Source organism: Aptenodytes forsteri, unplaced genomic scaffold (genome assembly GCF_000699145.1).
Source record: "Aptenodytes forsteri isolate BGI_AS27 unplaced genomic scaffold, ASM69914v1 Scaffold212, whole genome shotgun sequence".
NCBI classification, from domain to species: Eukaryota; Metazoa; Chordata; class Aves; order Sphenisciformes; family Spheniscidae; genus Aptenodytes; species Aptenodytes forsteri.
The window spans coordinates 1525514-1549805 of NW_008795487.1; the positions used below are offsets into that span (position 1 = coordinate 1525514).

The 24292-nt window shown below is 39.9% G+C and overlaps 1 protein-coding gene across 1 annotated transcript in view; it reads right to left on the minus strand.

The window, feature by feature from the left end:
• OCA2 (OCA2 melanosomal transmembrane protein) overlaps positions 1 to 23987 on the minus strand; it is a 184428-nt gene extending 160441 nt beyond the window's left edge. Inside the window, exons 1-3 of the mRNA XM_009281338.2 lie at positions 23653 to 23987; positions 2734 to 2832; positions 1937 to 2125 (exon numbers count right to left, since the gene is read on the minus strand). Of these exons, the coding sequence (XP_009279613.1) occupies positions 1937 to 2125; positions 2734 to 2832; positions 23653 to 23921 (557 nt within the window). The 5' untranslated portion in view covers positions 23922 to 23987. The remainder of the gene's footprint in view (positions 1 to 1936; positions 2126 to 2733; positions 2833 to 23652) is intronic.
• Positions 23988 to 24292: the final 305 nt, after the last annotated feature.

Here is a 24292-nt window from a genome sequence, read left to right on the forward strand (position 1 = left end):
AACTGATAACTTCTTTTGGTATTGTGTGATTTATGGAAAATACCTAGTGCCAGCTTAGTCATGTATCCTCTATCCTACTTGTCTATTCTCCCCATCTCTACATTACAGTTCTATTTCAGTATTTTTGAGAATCTGTTATGTTATGAATTATTAAAGCCCAGTCTAGATTGGTTTAGTTTTAAGGTACTTGATATTTTCTGTTTGCACTTACCAAATTATCATTTCTAATAATAATTCAAATTATTATTGAAACAAGAAACAGCAATAACTTGATTTTAAGACATAAGAGAAATCAAAAAGCATTAATTAAGCCTTTATAAATTCATAACCACTTGTCTGTAAATAACAGAAACTCATCTAAAGGAGCTGGCAAGTTACAATAAAAAACCTTTTGGAAATGGTTATTTTATAAAATGTAGAATTTAGAAGGTTCTTTTCCTCCTGTCTGTTTGTTTTCATGGCATTTTTTATTAGGGAAGCAGCACTTTTAACAGCTTACAGTTGAGAAGTGACCAGCCAGTGACTCACCCGTGGTTTGCAATCTGTCTCTTCCTACAGCGTTAATCTAGCACAGCGATGCAAGTACAAACCCGGTGCCAAATCCTGCGCTGATATATGCCTCCAGCACAATCCTATTTGACTTCAGTTGGAAATGCATGAAGTATAAATCTAGGAAGGCTTTCACCCCCTGTTCTAAACCAAATGATTTTTAGTCTGATCTGCATGTGGTGTCGGGCAGTTTAGCTCCATTCATTATCTCAGCGGAGTTACGCTGATTTACGACAGCCAAGGAGCTGGCCCCATATGTACAACCCGCACTATAGCAATGAAAATATTACACGGGAAGTTCTGCCAGAGAACTGCTCTGCTTCCCAGATTATAAACCTACACTGTACTGGAAACGTGGATTCTACACTCCCGCTTGATGTCTTTGTTCCGTCAAATACCAGGGAAAGCTACCGCGAGCGTGAAGAAAGACGCCTGCCAAACTTTTTCACATCTGCTCATATTGCACTAATTGCAGCCATTGAAATTCTCCTGCTCCATTTGTTCAGCAGCAGTGCAGGAGAGTGGCACTCCACACAATACCATATGCACGATGAAAGGAGGAAAACAATTGTGAAGTGATGAGCTAAGACAACGTACAGATTGGGAAGTCTCATTGGAAAGGCTCTGCGGATCAACACGGAGATGCGGACACGCAGTGCTGGGCTCCATGCAAATCTGCAGAGCAGAGGCCAAACCAAACTAGTAAAAAGTGTTGAAATTCTGGAAAGGGCAGAGGGAATTAGTATTCAAGATTAAAGGGTTTGCTAGTTAAATCCCAGGCAAAAATATCCTGAGAAAATTTGAACTTAAGCTCTTATCACATTGGTATCTTTTAATATATTAACAGATTCAATTTCCTCCATGGCTAAATGAGGTAAAAGACTACTTTGAGGTAAAGAGTGAAATATATTAATATACTTAAAGATAGAAAAATGCTGAGTTAGATTTTGCATTGTGTATATGTGAAAAGCTACTATAACCACTACAGAAAGACTGTGTTAGACAGATATTTTAATTGAAGTATTTCATAAAAGCAACAAAACACTGAAGAATAAAGCTGTGGAATCAACCAAGGGGCTTTTAAGAAATGGTTTCAAAGAAATGTTAAAAGCAATATAGAAGGTATTTATTAACAAATTTAGAATAGGTGCTATGACTGATGCTTGTGGGGGGCTATTGATCATTAGGGAGAGGTTGTAACCAATTTCACCAGGGTTTATTTATAAACTACCAATGGCAAGATACAGCCTAAATAGGGAGTGTTATTTTATTCATTTGCAGAAAATAAATCATTTTCTAGACATCGATACTCAAAAACTAATCCCTGCAGAAATTTAAAAAAAAAAAAAAAAAGGAAAAAGAAATAAATGAATGTTTGAATTCAGACCTCATCTTTGATAAATTGAACTTGACATGAAGGTTGTCCAAGATTTCATATTTCTCAGCAGAAGCAGATCTGGACAAACTTGTCATTTCACTTCCCAGTTGAAACCTTTGCTCAAATTCTGCAGAGCTGTTGTCCCATGAATCATCATCTGTGGTAAAATCTGGATTATGAAGAGCCATGCACTGCAACCTGTCACACATTTTCAGTAAACATAATAAAACAAAACAGTGGTTTATTTCAACAGATAGTAGATGCAACTGACCTTGCATATCCTTAGGTTCACTGTGAGAGATTTTAATGGAAAATTTCATAGAAAGAGATTTATTCAGTACAGACTGAGCTCTCCTTGGTGACACAGCTGCGTAGACTTGGGAGCAAAAACAAAGGCCCCATGACATTTAGGTGCACCTGGGAGAAGGAGCTCTCTGATGCACCAGGCAGATGTACCTCAGGATTTGGTGCGTAAATCCTCTATAACGACCCTGCCTATAGCTCTGCTGTGTCTTCCAGTGCACCTGATGTAACACCACGTGGAGGAAATGAGAGCACACGACCTGCAGTTGCCTATCCTTAGGGCTCTCTAATCACTCTGACCTCAGACCTTACATCCTTCCCTTCCCCATTTACAGCCCCTTCTTTCCACTCAAGCTCCTCCAGAGTAATTCTCTGCTCACAAGCCCTGACATTCACTTTATTTCCCAGCAGCTTTGGTGTCAGGATACAAGAACGAACCATGCACAGTTAAATAGAAGAGAGCTTAGAAAAAAAATTTTTCGAGTAAAATGAAAGTAACTCACCCATTTTCCTCTGAGGAAACCTTCAGTAGTGGAGTCTTCTCTGTAAAGCCAGTGTTTTTTGACCTTGAGCTGAATAACTTGGAAAAATTGAAGTGATCTCTTTGGAGAGGGAAAAGAAAAAAAAAACAGTAAATCTGCAGTACAATGATTCACTACAGTTCTACAGAATATTTTGCTACAAGTGCATCAAACTAGTTAAATATTCTTTAAGAATAGTGTTCACCTAAATTAACGTTTTCATTCAGTTTGAACTAGTCATGGTAGTTACTTCCTTATAGTCATGGGGGACTCTACTGCATGAAATAAGATAAATTTATCTTATCCTAAAAGCGGCATCTAAAATAGTCAATTAAATTCTCTCTGAATGCCAGAAGAACAATAGACACTCACACGTTCATATTTTAGACACCTAAATTTACAGTGGAACAACTGCACTGTAATAATAATGAGGCAAAATTCTTAAGGTAAATAATTACACATTTTCATATAAGCTCACATTAATATACTTCATAAAACATAAAGTAATACGATAATTTCTGTCCCGTAAATGTCATTTGAGACACGGATCACCAGAAATCTACTAATCTCTACAACAGCCTCAGCACCCTTCGTATTAGGGAAGAAAGCCTTATCTGAAATACAAGTACTTCATTCCTCCAGCACAATCCTTTCCAAAAAGTTCCTGTCAAGTCTTGGTCCTGGCACTGCAGATAATTAACAGAGAGTAAGCTACCTCTTGCCATATTGCAGCTTAGCATTGTTAAGAAGCCTTTTGCTAAAATATAAATCCCAAAGCTTAAGAAACAGCTGAAAAGCATCAAGCACAATCACAGGGATCTAGCTTTGGGGCAGGCTTCTGGGGGAGATTAAATAATTGAGCCATTTTAGAGCACTCTCCAAGACCTGGCTCTTCCAGAGACATTTCCCATCAAAACCACCGTTATTCAGACACGCTCAGATTTATTCTATTCAAAACTGCAGCCACCCACCATCAGAAAGTCCCAAAGAAATCTGCTAGACATACAGTCAATACGCAGATCTCATTACTCCCAGAGACACTCAGAGGAAACCTAAAACGTCTTCTGCTATTGCTGGGCTGTGAGGGGAAAGAAATTGTAAAATCATAGACAACTAAATAAATATACAAAGGTGACTAGTAATTCAATCTTCTAAATATAAGGCTAGTCCAGAAAGAAGGATCTGTGTATTTTCCTTTATAACACAATGGAAGACAGTGGAATTTCTTCCATTTTATAAAGGTATGCATGAACTCAGACTTTGCAAAATTAAAACCTCCAGTTAATGCTTCAGCTTGCTTGTTTAGTAGTGTTGTCATTCAGAAGCCATGCTAGGTGTGGAGCAACTGGATATGGTTCTTTCAGCCTTGGGTGGCCACAACGCTCATTCAAATTCTGCTGTAAGCACCGTATTTGCAGTCTCAACAGAAAAGAATGAATGAGTTAGACTGAGTTATCCAGTACCTCGGGTCAAATATTGGGCAGATTACAATTCAGGTGCTACATTGCGCTGACAGTTCATCTGTGAAGAGGTGATTGCATACTCTGAAGCTATTGAAGTGCTTCCTGTTTTAAATAGGAGAATATCATTCACACAACAAGTTTAAGTGAAGAAATTCTGGTATTTTGAAGCAAGTGCTGTTCTAATCTTATCATAGCCTTAGATGTAAAAGATTACCTAGAGCTTTTACAAAATGGAATCCATAAGGACAGCAAAAACACTATCAAGACTTTAAATGTGTGCTCACTGAGCACTACTTGATATGCTCCTGGCTAATCCCAGCATTCCACTACATTCGAAGTTTTCATCCAAAGGTGACAATTTTAATAAAAATTCTGATGGTGGACCTTGAACTTGTACATTCAGAAATTTAACTCACGCAAAGACCAATTAGCTGTTTCTGCTGTTAAACAAAATGATGCCACCTGTTCCACAAAAAAGGCTCTGAATAATATATACTATATGCTGTTCTGATCTAACCTCACATTGTGCACACCACTAACATTTCTACACTTATTTTTCTTCTTTTCCTCCTAGGACACGTGCAAAATCTGAGATTAGTAACCAGAAAACTTTCTAAAAAAACTTCCATTTTCTTCTAATTGTTAGAGGTTGATACCAACACTGCTTTGTGTTACTTAGGCATACATATATCTGCCGACACTTTCCCACCTCAGCCAGTCTTCACCACTACTGTAACTGAGCGACCAGTCTGCAAAGAGTGCTGAAGGGCAAAGCAACCGCAGCAACGGCAACCAGAAAGAGATGATAAAGGTTTGGTGGAAGGTGGTTTAAATGACAGAACTTTAACTGAAGGATCCAGAAGGCTAGTTAAAGATACCACCATTTGCTTTCTTTTTGCACGTTTGTTATCCTCACTCGCTGGTATAGGTCTTGCCACTTTTAAATGGAACTGTAGAGCTTCACAGGTTGCCAAGAATGGCCAATACAGTAAAAATGGAAAAGGTCTTCAGATAAAGTGAAAACAATTAGTACATGACAACATCAATTTGCAGAGAGTAAAAACACATGGACAAGAATAGGCAGCAGGAAACAGCCAGGCTTGACAAAACAAAAATAATTAGAGAAAAAGCAGAAGAGCCTCAACTCCCTTGTGATGTGATTACTCTAATTAGAGATTGCGAGTAATATAAACAATAAAGCTAATTAGGGCATAAAAGAATCTTGAAGGCTGAAAGCTCTTGAAAGAAAAGTTGAAAAAGCATCATGAAAAAATAGCATGGATTATAAAAATGGAAGTCATCCCTGAATGGAGAGCCAAATGCAAGCGCCTCTGTGCCTCTCATACTTCTGCAGAAACATTATTAGTGAGATTTTTCATCAAGAGATAACAGAGATCGTCTGCAAGCAAAACCTAGGAAGGCCCAAAGACCCCCTGTTACTAGAGCAGCAAGTCTGCCGTGCTCAAAAGCCCTCTCAGCATCATTCTTGGTGCTCCTCAGCCCTGCAAGTGGCTGGCAATTATGACACGGTGTAAATAAGGGAAAGATATCAGTGTAACACATTTCAAAACCTAGGATCAGTTTACACTTTGAATGTTTCTTCACGATCAAAAGAGCTAGAAACTTTGGTTATACCTACATGCTAGAATGGAATGCAATCTATCTCTGCTGAGCAATTCAGCAACATTACCAAGGAGCTAATCATCAGGTCAGCCGGACACCAGTTGTGTCCAGTGTTCTTCTCTCATGATTCAGACTCAAAAATCATTAGCATTTTATACATGAAATATGAGAAGAGACATGAAATAATTGCCTTTATACATGTATACATTTATATGTAGATACGCACATAGATCTTCACAGAACAAATTAACATTCTCATTTCCCTTTCATTCAAAAGTGATGCAAGAAAATTAAAACCAAAAGCTATGGAAAGAAGTATTTGACAAGGACTTCTTCAAAGACTTACAAAGCACCGCTCATACAGAAAGATCCATGTAGAACTGACATCAGAAAAAAAAGAGCATGTCCTGACTCCTGTACAGCAGCCACAGCTGCGGCCACGTTCATTCTCACATTTGCTACAGCTGGGCATGGTTTTTTTAATTAAGATAAACCTTTCAAAGAGAAGATTGTGTTCTTAACCACTTGGCTACTGCTGTGACAGCCATATATACAGATTTTGGCTCTCTCTGCAGGAGTATAGGTTTGTTCTGAGGAAGTGTGTGTTTTCTGAGCTGGTTACTTGCAAAGTCATACTTTCCCATTGCTAATCTTTCAAGCAATTACAATTTCTGACTGTCTCCATAGTAACCCAGAAGAGGAATCAGCGTTGTAGGAGGACTGTCCACACCCCAGATGATACAGCAGGTTCTGCCAAGTCATGGAGGTATCCACAGATGAAGCTCCAGCTGCTGTCAGGCAGCTGGAGAAGGATTTCACCCCCAGCATTAAAAAATATAAGGGTCCAAACGCAAGTCCTGGGCACCTATTACAGGAGCCCCCACAATCTGTGGCTGTGCCACTGCTCCCATGCATGAGCAAGGTTCACAGTCTTTTGGTGGCAATTTGTACTTCTCTACAGCTGTACAGAAGAGATATGACCTTCAATTTCCTACACTCATTTGGGCAGTTTAAGGAGAAGCAGGCTTCTCCTGCCCTCCTGGCCACGTGGAGAGGTACAGGGAGAGCAGGAGAGGAAAGGAAGAGATGTGGGAGACTCCAGTTGCTTCCACTGATGGACTGATGACTCCTCAGACATTATTCAGAGTCGGTGGCTGAAGAGGGCTGTAGGTTCCGCCTACAACACTCTGCTATCTCCCATTACCTGCAGGTGATAATTTCCAAAGTCTTCAGGGCACTTTGGATGAAGTCCAAAGAGAGAACTCAATTCCTGCCGTTGAGCACCAGACCTGCCCCCTGACCACATCTTCAGGCATTTCTTAATGTGTTTACACATGCCACTTTAAACAAAAGGAAAAGAAAGACTTTGTGGTAGCAACTGTTGTTCAGCAATAAGCAACCTTTCAATCCCAAATACACTACAGCAGAGGACACCAAAAGAAGCAAGCATCCTACAGGAACTTGGGGAAGAAAAAGACCATACTCATTCTAGTTAGCTGGCAAACAAAATAATCACTAGGTTTGGCTAGAACCTATTATTTAGCCTTATATTTAAAAGATTAATCATGCCACACAATGTATTAAGTTTTCACTCCCTATAATAAAAAGCATACATTTTAAACATCAGCTAATATAATGCTTCATCTGCCATATGCTAAGTCACGCATGCAACTATCAGTAAAGGAGCTATTTCTGTGACAACAGAAAGCAATAATTCTCACTTCTACAGCAAGGATTTGGTCAGAATTGAAGAAGAGGTGAATATGAAAGCATACGTATTGTGCAAGAACATCATTTTGAACAAAACTCGTTGGAAATTTCACTATCTAAAACATTAAAAGCAGAATCTCTTCAGGAAAAAAAAAGTTAGAATGCTTCCCGGAATTAGTAATCACTAAAATCACTGTAAGTGTGAGGTTGCCTCTTAAACAAAAGTCCAGGAATACTACCGAGCCAAAAGATTATAACAAATACAATAAACATTTAAGCAAATTTTCCTAGTGGAGAAGAAGGCCTGAGTAAGAAGATGAGAGATAATTAATCATGCAGGAGACTAATAACAACTGTAAGACTTTAATTTATCATTTCTACATTCTTATAGGCTAAAGCCTCATTTCAGAAGCACCATCCTCCCTGAATAGAGAACATTCATACAAATCATATGTACTGAACTAATTACTCTTATCATAACTGTAAACAAGCACAATGCAGAAATAAATTGAAAAACAGAGAGGTTTTTACAAAAAAAAAAAACCAACACAACAACCAAAAAACCCCAAAGAAAACCCCATACCAGTTTTTGACTGCACTTGAAACACATTCTTACACCAGATTTGGTATTTGTCGGTTTCTGATAAAGTCCACTTTTGGACAATGGTTACATGGTACAAACTGTGCTGACCAACATCATATCATTCAGCTTTTAAACATTTACTGTGTACTAAGCAGCTGTATACATACATCCGTCAACATCATGATATATATGTGCCCACACAGAGACACAACCTGCCGTCATCTTTTCTCCTCAGTGGTAGCACGTCATGGGCGAACTGTTATGACTACCCATCACAAATGAAGTATGGTCAACTGATACACTAAGAGTCAAGGGAAGGATCAAAGACTCCAGAGCTTACATCTCTAAACAGGCTCCAGACATTTTCTGGTGACTGCTTTATGTAGCTTCAACTAAATCGGCAAATAACCTCTAGACCTTTTAAAAGCATGCACCATTAAGATGTCAGAAAAATTTAGCAATGAAAGCATTACTTAATACAGACTCATTTTCTCTTTGACTTTCCTAATTTTCTGTTAGTCAGGACTGTACAGGATCCCCCAGAGGACTGCAGCACTGGCACTACCTGACAGCAAGACACTGCAAGAGGCACAGCCAACTGGCAGGTGTCATATTGAGAAGCGTCTGCCATGCCAAGGCCCTAGACAAATAAAGAACATGTTTAAGAAAGATGTAGTGAAGTGTGTGCCAAGCTTTTCCAAGACAAAAATGGTTCCTTATATAGGACACACAATGTGCTTGCTTCATTCACTTCTGCTGGATTTGGAGAGTGAACATGTCCTGCAAGAGCATGTGGTAGTGGTCTCTTCTTCATTTGTGCAATATTCTGCTATTTTAAGAAGTAGGTCAATTTTAAGTTCAGAAATAGCTTGGAAAATAGAGAGTGCTTTCTGTTTTTCCTTTTTTTTAAATCAAATCAGGCTTTGTAGGGTTATTGTACTTCCCTGAAAAATGAAATTTTCAGATACCTCCAGGACTTGGTAGCGCCTTTTCCTCAAGGGTCTTTGCCTGCCTCTGTCAGGGGAAGTTTTCATCAAGACGACATCGAGACATGGTTAACAACTTAGACACACCAGGACCCCACTGCAGTGGATGAAGCTAAAAGAAAGTATTTAATCCTTAAGCTGCCCTGAAGCTCCTCTGACTCTACCTAAGAGGACTAAGCTGCTCTCCACACATTTTTCATTCCTGTGTCAGGGCGCCATGAGGGCTGGCTGCCCAATGGGAGGGAGCCAGGAGCAGAGGGTGGTCATGGGTCTGGCAGGGCCATGCCCTCCTTGACCAGGGCCCATCTCACAGCACCCAGTGAGGGAGCAGGGATGGGACGGGGAAGGGGACCAGGGCCAGCCCAGAGCCTCATGACTACCCAGTAGGGCCACAGTGATGAGGCAGGTCCAAAAAGCCTACCCTTTGAAGGACTGAGAAATTGCACTAAGAAAGTGTAGCTACTGTTTCCTCCTCTCCATTTTCTGCTTCAGCAAAGAAAATTGGAAAGCTACAGGAGAGAGCATGCAAAAACTGCAGACAGTCTGAAGGAGAAAATACATTTCAGGAGCAGGTGCTGCCAAAACAGTTTAGCTGTTGGCAACTGCCAGCAGGCTGCAAGTTTGAAATAGGCAGCAGTAGCCAGTATTGGTAGTGGTCCAAATTCCAAAACCCCAGTTTCTCTATGGATTACACAGACAACCTGTTAGGAGGTATTATTCTCAAATGCTGCAGGGCATACTGAAAAATGAATCTGCTATAGGGAGGCATTTTATCAGCAACACTTTAAGCATGGCTGCACTTGTAATACTTTGGCATATTCTGCAAGCCTGGCTTTTAAATGCCAGCATTTCTCTTTGGCATTCACGATGGGCTTTTAGCTTAACCAACTCTGATGCTGACTGAATTTATGACAAATAAAGGCAGGGTCACATTTTTTTCATAGTCTGTGAGGCAATTCCAAGAATCTCAAAAGTTAAGGAAGTGGTGACAACTTAAAGTTTTAACTTTATATCTGACCAGACTCTCTTAAGGATGCAATATGGGGCACTGGGATGACGGAAACATGAACAGAAAGATAGGTCTGAGAAACAACTGGATGATGTGACCATGTCTAGAGAAGGTTATTCTTCAAGCATTACAGTGATATGATATTGTAGTCTCAAAGGTTTGGGAGAATATATGTTGAAGTATGAAGATTCACTTTCAGACTAGCTGAATTTAAGGATGATACAAGAAAAGGAAGCACTATTAAAAGAAGACCGTTGACCACTTCCCAGATGAGGGAACATTTTCCTACACAATGAGATGGGATAATTTTGATTCAATTTTCCTTAATCCAAGCAATGTACTGACAGGCTGTTACATAATTATGCTTCTGGCCTCGCATAGTCCTATAATATACTCTTATGCCACTAACAGCAGTTTTGGAGATTGAAAAGAGTAATTAGTGAGATGTACTTAAAGATGAAATAATGAAGAAGCAATTTTTCTTCTTTTTTAAACATTTATTTACAAGTTCCATATGTTTCATTCCAATAATTTGGAGGTAACGTTATTCATACCTGCAACTTTTAGAGAAAAAAAGTAACTTTGTCACTAAAAACAAAGTGTCTCCATTGCTTAGAGTTAAAAAAAAATCCAGACAGACATAAAAAAAACCTCATTAACAACATGAAAAAATGTGACTGGCTTCTGTGCCTGGAGAGGTGTTAGAGAAAGGAGGTGAAGGCAAGCAGCAGGCCACTGTAGGGCTTAAAAAATTCAAGTTGTCATCAAATTAAGCTTTGTTTTAAAAAAGCACATGATGGATCCTAACTATTGTAAGCTTGCTGGGACTTGTATTTTATCCTTTGGTCATAGTAAAATGAAACAAGGCAAGTTCAAGAACCCTCATATCCGGTAAATAGTCATAAGGTATAGGACAACTTATATGGCCTTTATGTAGAACTTGATCTCAGTGGACTAGACCCAGCAAAAATGCTAAAATTCTCTCCATAGCTAGGGCACGAGACACAGTACTCAGAGTAGGCAGAGAAGAAATACCAGTAAAATTTTAAGATAAATGATTTGTAGGGGGAGATATAGCTATCATATATTGAAATAACACTATTAAGTTGATAAAATAATCGGTGTTTTTTCACTATAATTGAAGTCCTTCCATTATATTTAATTTTTTCATTAATTATAATGGAGCTACTAAGATTTCCCTTTCAGGTTCTGGCTGAGCATAAGACACTGAGGTTATTCATACAACTTTTGCCATCTAAAATTCTGGTCTAAGATAGTTACGGTCACTGGCAAGAGAGAGACCTCTTCAAATAATTTTCATTCTCCCTATTTCTCATGTTGACTATACAAGCCTGGAGAATTATCTTTGAGATAACAGACAGAGTTCTTCACTAAATAATGTATAAGCCTCACACAAACAATATCTATATTACAGTGTATCAAAAAGTACTTTTTTCATGTACTTTTTATTTGCTCTTAGATGAAATCTCTTTTTAGTACAGAAGACTTTTCACCAAAAAAGTTATTCAGTGTTGATTAGGAATAAAGAGAACTATGAACAAATCCTTCCAAACATGATTTCCTTATAACTTCCTAACAAGTAACTTCCAATACAGAGTAAATCCACATCACTGGTCATTGCGTTCTGCCTCAAGTTATATCAGAGACAAAAATATTTTAAAGCACTGAAAATCCCAGAGGAACAAAATAAAGAAACCAAACAGAATAAAAAAGTAGCTGATAATAACACAATATTTGCTCTCACGTTTGGAGAATATTCAGTGAAACCATTCAAGAATCAATGCAGTTTTATCTCACAAAGATGATGCTCTTCCCTGCAATAGCCCTTCACTAAGATCACCGTAACATGTTAACGTATGCAGTTTCCAAGCCTCAGGAAACATTCCACAGTGTTGGGTTCTGTTTTGCTACCAGACATCTTTTTTTCTGCCTTGAAAGGCCTCAGGTATCTATAGGTACCTGAAGGCTACAATGTCAGAGAAGGAGGTATCTGATTTATGTTAACAAGCAGCTTTAAAACACAGAATTTTGATTCAGTGCTAATGGGAGACGAATTTGAAACACAAGATCTGAGTCCATAAACACATTCAACTTAGATTCTCAAAGAAAAAAAAAAGAAAATAACCCAAAAACCCAAGGATTAGAAATAATGTATTCCAAAGAAACTCTGAGAATTTCCTTGTCTCACGCAGAGTAGCATGCAAATTATATTCAGCAAGTCTCCCCCCAAGTGGGGAAACTGATCACAAAACCAAAGAATAATGATGCCATTTCAGCTTCCCTTCCTCCTGATTTAAGCTGTTATCCTTCTCCAGGTACGAACATACTCCTGCACACTGAAAAAAATCATGCTCTCAGGGTTCAGAAAGAAATTCCTTTTCCTACATGGCAGATGGCTTTGTTCCGGCAACACAGTTTAACTCTACATCATATTTCTTGCTAGCAATGATGTACATCTTCCCTCCCAGTCACACAGATGCCAGCCTCTCTTCTCTCAGACACTGGGTTCCCTTTGGCCCTATACAGAGTGACACGTTGGTTACTCCATAGTCTCACAGAGGTGATTTCCTTCCGTCTTGCTCCTGACATAACATATTCTTGATAAGAAATGCCATAATATTTGTTATGCATGTTCTAAAAACCAGAAATGTCCCAAAGCTAAACAAATCCTGGACATTGATCACCAAAAAAAAAAAGGTAGGATTCTGCTCAGTAGCCATATGGTTAATAAGTTTTTGCATACACATGAAAATTTCTGGCCATCCAGACATAAGTAAAAAAACTAATTCTGTGCTCCCAAAGAAAAAGAAAAGGGCAAGGAAAAGAGAAAAGGAAAAAATATTTATTTTGGTCAATAACCAAACACTGTAATGTCAATAGGACAAGGTATGCTCCTACTTGCAGCTTTCCTGTTAATGAAGACTAAATGCAATGTAGACCATGATACCGTGAAGACCTCATCCCTGAAGAGATACATAAGCAGCACGGATAGGATCCTGATGACTAATTCTGCATACAAGTAAATACATTCCATTACATATAAGGAAGCTTGTGTCAATACTTAATTTTTATGATCTCAAAGCATTATATGTATGACCTAAATCTCCCCAGATTCATACAGTGTTTAACAAGTATAAAGAGCCAGAATTCTCTTTTCTTCATCCTGCCTGCTTGAGCCTAAAATGTTTGTTGGATTGACACATCAAGAAAATTAAATTATCAGTCCTACTCTAAATTGTAAATAAATAGGTACATTTGTTGCCTACTTTTGATGTGGAGCTCTTGTGTGTTCTGCCTCACAAACAACAGATTTCCAACTGAAGGAAAGCATGACAGGTCTAATGACATCAATGGAGCTTTTTCAACTTTTGTTGACAGACCTATAGGTTCAAAATTGTGACTAGCACGATACACACACAAACAAATACTTATGACAATCTATCATTCTTTTTTGCCAAGGACAGTCTATTTTGACAGTCTATTCTGTCAAAATAGGCTAGTAGGAATACTTCTGGCCATATAGTCCTCTTCAATACTGTTATACAACTATGAACAGTTTTGTAATGGGTGCTTGTTGCCATTTTACTTGTGGTTAAAGACAATAGTTTTCCACATGCTGATGTTCAAAATTTTTACTCTGAAACATCACTATTCCTTACAGTTCTGGCTTAGCTCATTTTTGGGTACAGACTACAATACGCCAAGCAGACATGAGCCAAAAACATTGTCTAAAATGCACAAATTCCATTGTACCACTTCTGTGTAGAGCATTTGCTCTTGTTGGCCTGCTCTGGAAAGCACTGGGAGGCACTCCGTACAGTACACAGAGTGCCTTGGCAAAGAAACCACGTGCTGTCAATGGAGGCAACAAAACTGTGTATTTATACAATATTATGACATAGCCCTGCTGTTTTAGCCTACACAATCAAAGACACATCAGAGAAAACAGAAGTGCATTCCTTGTTACCCTCCATTCTGGGTTTACCATTCCTTTTAGCAGACAGCTTCCCCAAATTCAGGTTCATGCTTTTCACTCTAAGAGGTTCACATGATGAACCAGCTGTCAATAGACTCCTAAAGAGGATTGCAGCTCACATGTCATTGAGGTAGCTGAGGAGGTAGAGTTGCTCCTATCACTCCTAGAAAGATTAAAGACCAAATAATATTTGAAGCTGCTTTTAGTTTTGTGTTTTCTAAGCAGCAGAGAAAATAAATTACATAAGACCACAAGAGTGGGTGGAGAAGTCACTGCGAAATATTTACCTACCCTATTCAAGGAAGTGTTGTATTAATCCAGGATTAGACTTCTTACAATAAATTCATCAATAGCATAGAGCTTTCTCCTCAAACAGCAAGTGCAATGCCCTGCCAGACATACCAGTTCAATATAACTGCCAGCATGGCCATCTGAGAGAAACACTTTCATACTCCACCATTGCCAGAGCTTCACTTCAGGCAAGGGAGTCCTTACAAAAACTCTGCTCAAGGATACCAGGGACTGAATGGCAGATGGACTGTGTCTACTGTCCTTACCAACTAGTATGGAAAAGGGAGTACTCCAGAAAGTGTGAGCAAAACCTTCAGCCTTTCACAGCTGCTTCTGAATGATGCTAATTCACAGACAGTACTGAGTCAGTATCTTCTGCTGCACTTCTGAAAATTGTGAGTTGCTGTAACTGCCAATCTGTTTTCTATCTTACCCTGCCCAAAAGAAATCATATGAAACGTGTGCAAAGGGAAGAAAAAAAAAAAAAGAAACCTAAGTGCATTAATTATGAACCTACCCAGTTCTGACAGACCTGGCTCCAGCTCACTGTGCTGTCCTTGACTTAGCTCCGACCTGCTGTGGACAGAGCTCTGCGTGGTCTCTGACTTCTGCTGGTCCATTAGCACAATTATTGCAGGCTGCCCCTGCAGTCCCATTAGTACCTATCAAGCAGAGAATTGCTTGCTTGGTCACTGTCTGTAAGCATTTTGGTGACTCATTTATCAGCTTTTGCTGTATTTCAGAGAGTAAATCACTTGAGCTCCTTACAAATAGCAGGTTTTAAAAAAAGCCATATGATTTGCCAGGCTACAGACTGTGACCCTATATTTTTTTTAATTCACTGGCTAATTTCTTCCATCTGCATTAATCCATTTTTCCATCAACTACATTCAATTTAACCTGAACTTCAGTTCTTAAATGTATGACCACCACTACCCTGGAAATTTTTGCTGTGGCTGAGGAATGATTTCCAGTGCTTCTAACACAAGAGGACAAACCACTCTGATGCTAATTAATTCTAATGGGAGAGACATTTAAAGTGTTGGGCAGACTGAAACACATCTCTATCACCAAGCAGAACTATGCTCTAAAATATCTGCTCCTAACAGTAAGCTATGAAAAAATAAAGAAAGGAAGGAAAGGTTTCTTTCCGTACCCCTTGCAGGGTGGGATTGTTTTATTTTTTGAGGGATCATGGCCTTCCATGTTTTTATCTTGTTAACATGTATTATTTTTGTTTGGAAGATCAAGCTGCAAGTACTCACTAGTGCAAGGCGTACAGGGTAAGCAAGGAGTGCCACTAACTCGGCTGGCTCGCTTCAAGGTTTGGGACTGACAGTTTCGTACTCTTTCGTTAACTGCAGCTTTGGGTGGAGTTAGGATTTTTTATCATAACTGAGGACTGATTGCATCAGAGTCTGGCTTAAAACCACGGCATTAACTTGCTTTTATCTAATTCACTCCATATCTCACTACACCCTGCTCTCACTCGGTTTTTCACGCTGTGTTTCAGCTTTACCCAGTGTCCCTCTGTAGCCGCGTGGAAGGGTTTCCATTCATCCTTCTCACGATTCCTACTGTCTCTGCATTTTATTGATATCTCTCCTTCCAGATGCTTCTCCTTCCACTTGTGTCTCAGAGTCCTCTCTCCCCCCTCCATGCTCAGCAGCAGCTCTCCAGTAGCCTGGGCAGAGGTTGAGGCAGTATTTTTGGGCAAATGCTCAGTATGAACTAAGCTACCCAAGCTCTCACCTGACTACCCTGACTGCTAGGAAAGACAGTAGCCTGCAAACCCTTCCTCTCCTCATCCTTCAGGCCCTTATATTTTCAACAAAATAATAGTCACTGGAAGAAGCAGCAAGAGGAGAAGATAAACAAAACAATGCTGATTATCAAGAAATTTACTTAGAAAATAGAACACCTGAGTTACAGTTGCCATTTCAATTGAAGTTTCATTATTTATTTAGAGTGATAAATTGAAAGAGAAAAAAAAAAAAACCAAAGAGTGCCTTGGAGCCTGGTGGTCCATACTCAAGAGTTAGGAGGTGTGTGTTTGCTATCCCTCAGAGCAGAGTGGAGATTGTACATCCACCTCCTACAGGACATTTACAGTAAGGGAGCCGCACTGGCATTACTTCTTTTTTGATTGGACCGTGAAACCAAGCTGCCCTTGTCCTGGTCTCTCTCCTCCTACGCTCTGCAAAGTTCATGGGCTCCTGCCCTACCTCAGGCTCACTGAGGTTCAAGCCTTAAAGCTAAATGGTCCAAACTTACCATCAAACATCAGATTCCTCTCCATGACTCCCTTTCTCAACTGTTTTTGGCTGCACTTTCAGGTTTTGTCTTGCTCTATCCTTCAACCGCAGGGCCTGGGCCCATGGAAAAGTTGCCATTTTATCATGCAGACCATTTACCGCCCAACAGCAGCGCCACAGTGACTGCCTATCCGCATGTCCACCTGATGCAGCGATACATGTGAGGGCCATGGATTTCCAATGCTTTGTTTTCCTTCTCCCCAGTCACTGTCAGCAAAGACTGAATTGTTCTTCCCCACATAAAACTTTTGCACACCTACATGGCAGAAAATCTGGGACAAAACTGAATTCTTATTAATTAGTATAATTTGACCACCTGCTAGTGCAAAGTTCTGATTCCCACAAATTGTTTAGTATGTCAGAGCTGCCACCCACACATAGGCACATTGGCCAGGAGCAAAGCACACAACAGTTTTTCAAAGAAAAAGCTTCATTGAAGGATACTGAGTGACTGAGTTATTTATTTGCTTCATCTTACATTAATAGCTACTCCTCACGTCAGCTATTTAAGCCCCATGCACGCCCTCCTGCTCAACTGTGACTGCCTCTGTGCAACACATTTCTTTTCAAAGTCTGGCTGGTTGGCTTAACCCTTCAATCTTATAACGTAAAAAAATCATTGCTGACATTAAGAGCCTTCCCCCGTTTAAACAGAGGTTTACATGAGGAAACAACAGTCCAACCCCCAAAGAGAATTGAACCTTGTGTGTTACATCTTTCCACAATTGGCCTAAGAGGTCTAACGAAGACGAACCCCACATAACCATATTATTAACCATTAGGAAGCGAGCAGCTGCTTGCAAAATTCGACAGTTTTGTGCAATGTCACAGCAACTCGGCTGAAATATTTGATCTTTGGAGGTTGGTACACTGCAAGTTTTTCACTGAGCGCTGAGTTCAGTTCTTAGCCTGACAGAGGGAAAAGTGAGAAGCAGTTAATTAGTACCCCCTAATTCTTTCAATAGAGCACTTAGAAACAAAAATTAATAGTGGTGGATTTTTGTTTATCAAAATGTCCTGTCAGAATCAAAAAGCATTTGAGTGGCTACATGGGAGTGCTATGGTTTTAGTCTGCCGATGACAGAACATAAATTGGAGTACATGACCAATGTGAGATACTGTGAATAATTACAAGAAATAAGCACTGAGATGATGAATAGTACGCAGCAACAGATAAATTAAATAACTCTGAATATAGGGAAATTTATCATGAGTGAGGTCTGTGTCTGTACGTTTCACTAACAACAAAAACTAAGTTAAAATCAGTCTTTTGCTGAACACACATCTTTTGCTCAAATGAAGCCAAACACTCTCCTTAAGTTACGCCATACAACCACATTTCTGTCTTCCTTCCATTACCACTCCACAATGCTTTTTTCCAGGAAATGGGAAACAGCGAGTTAGAAGGGGGCAGCAGAACTTTCCAATAACTTATTTATTTGCCTATTGTGCGTAACGTTGTCTTTCTGTTATACTTCCTACCATTCAAGCTAAAGGTTTGCTAGCGCTGCTTATTGTTTCTTTTGAGTTCTTCGGGTTTTGCATGGTATTTTGTGACGTAGTAGGGGCAACAGCAGGGAGCTGTAATCTGAGCTAGGAGAGTCTCAGCAGTCCCCTGCCCCTACACAGTTTGCTCATGACAAGCTGTGTTGCGGCCACGTGCTTCCACGTTAGCAACAAACAAACCAAATGAACCAAATTAAATCAATTAGTAAAGTCATTACTTTAAAACTTCTTTAATATTATTTGTTCACTGCAGTGTCATAGCATTTAAAGATCCTCACGGGGAATCAAAACACAGAAACATTCACTACAGATAAGAAATGGAAGGAAAGCCAGAAGTGTCACCATTCAGGCAGCAAGCAAGATCATCAGAAGCCACACGAGAATGATGAATGTGGCAGTTTGCTGTGAAGTCATCTATCTGTCCTGGACTCTTCTCTAATGTTTGTGTGATTGACATGAAAAATCAGAATGGTTCCTACACAAACATGCAATTATGATGTGAAAATGACCGCTTTCCCTGTTTGGCTGTTGAACAGAAGATGATCCCATTTTATTCTAATAGCCAAAGATCAAAATTAGTCTTAGGACACACAAAAAATGTGTTTTGAATGTTTTTGAGTTCTTTTTTTCCTCAGTCTTTTTCCCCTGTCTGAAGAAGCTTTTAAATTGTCACATAAATTTTACTTATCTAGACAGTAACCACGTCTTCTTGACATCTAATTCTAAGTCTCATAAATGTCCTTTAAAAGTAGCAATACATCAACATAATTAAAAATCAAAATTGAGATTTATAATCCCTCACTGCTAAAGGGATAACTTCACTTTCATATTGACTTCTCACTATACAATAGCTTATCCTCTCCCAGCTTCTCCAACTAACAGGTAATACAATTGCAATCTTTCCGTTGTGTTGCTGCAAACCGAGAATTCAATAGATATTTTTAACTCACTGACCTTCTCATTGCAAACCAATCTCCCCACCGATCCTGGGACCACAGATTCAGGGCAAAGGAAGAGTTGGATTTCGTTGATTGTTTTTACTTTTTCTTACGTAAGTGAGCATTACATAAGTGAAACTGAGAGACAGGAGAAATGCTGAGAGAAATAGTTTTGCTTGATGAAACACAAATTCAAGCAGATTCCAAAAAATATGTTCTTTTTTGTTATCTCAGAGATGAATCTTCTTAATGAGGCACAAAGATTAAAGAAACATACTTTCAAGGACTATCATATTAAATGACCAGCAAATTCCAGGGCCAAATTCATCCAAATATAACTTCAGTGGAGTAACGCTAGGGCTTGGTTTCATCACCTTCCTTTCACAGTCTAATTTCTCATGAAAAGTTCACGACATAATGAATGCACGACTGCCAACCTTTTTTTTTTCCTAAGAAGATAATGTCATTATCTGACCACCTAAAGGAGGTACAGCCAGCAATTACATCAAAGAAAGAAACGGACCAAAAGGCAATATGAAATTAATGCCACAGGGTCTAGTTACTCTATTACCCCTCTCTTCCACCACCTTCCACCACTTTTATATTCCAATGAATGCCCTTCTTTTTTCAGTAACATAGTTTTAAATAGCAACAAAAAGTAATTGGCTACATGGGATTAAGAATTACTATTCATCTCATTTCTATAGACGGCCTTTGAGGCTCACTAACTCCTAAGCGGAAAACAGCTGACTTCTCCCCCTTCCTGTGGATCACAAAGGAGGACTTCAGATTTGGTTGATATAAAGCCATGCTGTTAGGCTTTTCCCATGGAAGGAGCACTGATGCTGATGAGACCAAGGAAACTGAGGGGCCTTGTTTGTGGCCATATCCTGTACGTGCAGAGACATGTTGGAAGGAAGTAGCCTGTGCTTTTGGAGGTGTCAGGGATGACCTGAGGAGCACTGCCCATGCAGCCACAGAGCAGCGTGAAATCTTCCCGCAAGGGCTCGGGAAGGTGGCTTGGACCAATGTCTATCGACTGCAAAAGCCACTTTCATGTAACTGTAGTGAAAAAGAGCCATTGTTTAAAGGCTGAGGAGAATGAGAGAAGTGCAAAATCAAAATCCAGACTTCACTGTCATTTTGCACTAGTTTAAAACCTGTATTTTTCCGATAGACCAAACTACACTGCATAATGCAGTTCAGCGTAGACGGACACCTGGGCCAGATGCTTCCCCACTGAACGCCACTGGAGCTCATTCACAGTCCAATTCCCAGACACACGCCTGCATTTCCCGCAGCGAGCAGGACTGAAGGAAGTATGTCGCTCACGAGAAGGCTGGCAGGCTTATTTCAGGGGGAAGGATGCTTCCCTGAAGCATCTTTTGCCTGAAAGACAAAGTCATTGGAGTGACCACTGTGGATGGTCCAGACCTCCTCATGCAGAGCCCGGGGAACCTAAGGCAATGCAGTAAAAGATGGAGTCAGAAGGTACTGTTCTTCAATACACGAGGTAAATGAGAAGGCATTTTGACAGGCAGGCAGCCCGAGACAATACGCACACGAACCACAAAATACCTGCAGGATTGCACTGCAGTCAAATGGAAATGTTCAGTCCAAAATAGGGTGGACATCTATCTCCCTGGGAAAAGAGCCCCGGTTAGCTCAAGAACATTTTCTTAAAGGTAGTTTTAGCAACCAAGATAAATCCCCTGTTCTGTTAAATAGATTCTTTGGAAAGACTTGTCTCAGCGTACATTTGAACAATTTAGAGAACCTGGGAATCTTGTCCCTGAAAGATAATTCAACAATTTAAGTTAAGTAGATGCATTAAAACAAACCATACAGACATGCCAATTTAGTGAACCTCTTTACAGAAAAAAAAAAGGATTTGGTCTCCCCTTTATTTAATCATTAGTAGTTTTCTTTGCAAGCAAAAGAACAATTTACATTAAAAGCTAATTCTCTTTCTAATGAAACTAACCAAACAACTCATGAGTCTGCAAAGGTTTATCCACGTTTTTATCTGCATTCTGTTGAGTAGTCCCAATGATTTAAGGGTAATTACTCATGCTAGAGGGGTCACACAGATCACATCAGTATTTTAGCTGCACCTAATGTACACTGGCTAAAATACATGCTAAGAAGAGCCAGGTAAGATTCATCTCCTCGCAAAAAAAATCAATATGGAGGAACAATAGAGGTAAAGATCAACAAGGAGAAATTTCAGGAGATCCTTTCCTGAGCCCTAATATATTACTATAGATATAAGATTAGATATGCATTTGTCTGTAAGGGAGCATAGGGATGGCTCTTCCCTAAATCACGCACAGTGACTACAGTTTCCTCAACAGGAAAATGGTGTTATCAAAAGACCTGAAGCTACTGCCTGCACTTGCAGGAAGGTGGGCTCACCCATGCTCTAGTATTTTTCATCTCTGACACCTGTGACCATGATTTCCAAACTGTGGTTCATAGGTTCACAGTAAGTTGCGTACCACCAGTACACAAATTCCTGTCACCCATTGGAAAATAACAGGAAGACATTTAGCCAGAAGGGTGAGAGCTGGTCCATAAGAACACAATCATGGGGTTTGTTCCTGTACCAGGATTGTTAACAGGACAGTAAATAGCACTGGTAAAAACAGCTGTAGCAAGACATATATGTGAATTCGCAAAAGAAAAACCTTATCTCCAGATGCACTCAGTCCTTCCCTTCCCCTGCCTGCCTCTCATCCTCACATATACGTTGTACTTACCGTGCTCTTTCAAAACAAGATGACATTAACTCACTGCCGCCACACGCTGAACTGAAGAACTTTTACAAGATTTGATTCTGTCGGTAAAAGTCTTAGTCAACACAACAAATCCTCAAATACTCCAAAAATCACTTCTAAAGGATTTATATGGCTTTTGTGGTCAAGCTGTCAATCTGATTATTTTTTTTAATATTTGGAAAGCATAGCTATAATGATTTCCAGTTCTCACTCTGATGGAAATACTTTCGGATGCACATAAAACCTTGACTTGGTTTGCTGTGGACTTATAGGACACACTTACACTGTAGATAAGTAAGGGGTGCAGCAAAGCTCATCCAGCTAGGCTGGCTCCCCCTTGCCCAGATCAGGGAACTCATCAAAATGCCCCAAACCTCCTTTGCTCCCAGTATAAGCAAATTTCCTTCTAAATGAGATGCAGGGGCACAGGACAGACTTCAGCCCTGCCCAGCAATTCAGGGATGTGACCACCATGCCCAGAACTGTGGAGAGCCCCCGGGACTGCACCTCCCACCCAACCCAAACAGCCGTGGAGAACCACATGAAGAGGAGGGAGGGAGGGAGAAAAATAAAAAGAAAATTCTGTTCTTTGGATGCAAATTCTAGCTGACTACAGGTAAGACTTACCCAGGATTCTGATCTGCATTACACTTCTGATCCCCTTTAATTAAGTAATTAAATAAATTGTATTCTTATGTTTATTTAATTTTAATTAATTTTAAAAAATAATCTGATTTAAACATTAAACGGCTTTGAAATCTACCATGTTTTTTTCCTGACTTGTTGCAGCGCTTCAGGTTCTGGAAATTGTGCTGGCACTCCACTTCACCACTGCAGTGTAAGCCATCTTGCTCGATGCAGACTTTCCCAGGCAGCATTTCAAGGCCTGTGCTCCGCAGGAGCTCAGATTAGGTACAGAATTGCTCTCACTTTAGGCTCTGTCAAGTCACCTCTACAAATTCTCAAAACTACCCGAAAAGGTTGACAGTCCACCCTGGCTGCTTTCCACACGCTGTGGTTGCTGCTGCTGCAAAGCTTGCTCCATCCTGCTACCAAAGGGGTTTAACAAAGTGAACGTGTGAACAAGAAAGTTTTAAAAAGCCACCTGCAATATTTTGGTGTCTATAAAATATTTCTAAACACTTACAAATAGAATTGTTGATGTTGTATCTGTCTCAACAGGAAAGACTAGCACCCCCATCCCCAAACCTGCACCTTTCCTGATGCAGGAGAAGATACACAAGGAGCGCACACTCTTTGTACACTTGATATGTGGTGTGTCAACTGTCAGAGTTGTGTTATTAGTGCCATTTTAGTGTTCCCAGTCTTAGCCATAGTGATTCAGCTTACGGCCTTACAATGTGTTTTTCTGAAAGAGATGAGGGGTGAAGCATGAAAACTGCTTTATCTCTGTGTGCTTTATGACACTTGGTGACACCAAGTAGGGAAGAAAAGCCATGTGTCTGATCCTGAAAACACAGCAAAAATTGGCACATGGCTGCTATTAAAGCTGAGATTAGTTCAGAAATCCAGTGATCCACGACCCCCCCATGGCAATTAACACTGCTCTGATGTCCCATTAAGCTTCCTGTTCTCCAGGAACAACATTCACTTACTTAATGAACATACATATCTGCTCTGCAAGGAAATAAAAATTAATTTGGATTAGGAGGAAAAACATTCTGTTTGTCCTTATTCTTTACCTTCCCTGCATGGGGACAGAAGTGAAATCCTTCCCCAGAGCAATGCAGCCATCCTCCCCTATTGCTGGTTTTTCACACGGGGTCTGTGGCTCTCCAAGACTCACTACCATGCCAGGATACTCATTTAACAGCCGCAGGTCATTGCAACTTCTGATCACCGGTTTGGCTGCCGCCTTTGCAGATAAACTGGTTTGATGTAAAGATGTCTGATTCAGCTCCATCTCTTGTTGTCTAGATATTGTACTGTCATCTTTGTTATCCAAGTGCATCTGTCCCTGGGGGGGTGTTCTCCTAAAGAAAGTGAAAACAAAAATATTAGGACTCAATTGAATTGAATCAATGTTTACTTCAGTATAAACGTGTTAAAAATGCCAAGCAGAAGATTTTTTGTGCTCCTTTGGATATTTCTCTTGTTGGTTTATTTCCACTAGGAATAATTCCAACATTTCAAACCTCTCTGCAACTTCAAAATTAGCCATTATAAAAACCATTGAAATACACAAATAGATGGGTCTTCTACTTTTTCCATGTCTACCATGATTTCCTCCCATAAATTTCCCAGAAACTTGCACTGGCCTATCCCACAGAATAAGCCAAAATCACCTCCGCATCGGAGGTGCAACAGCCACTTGTGCAGAAC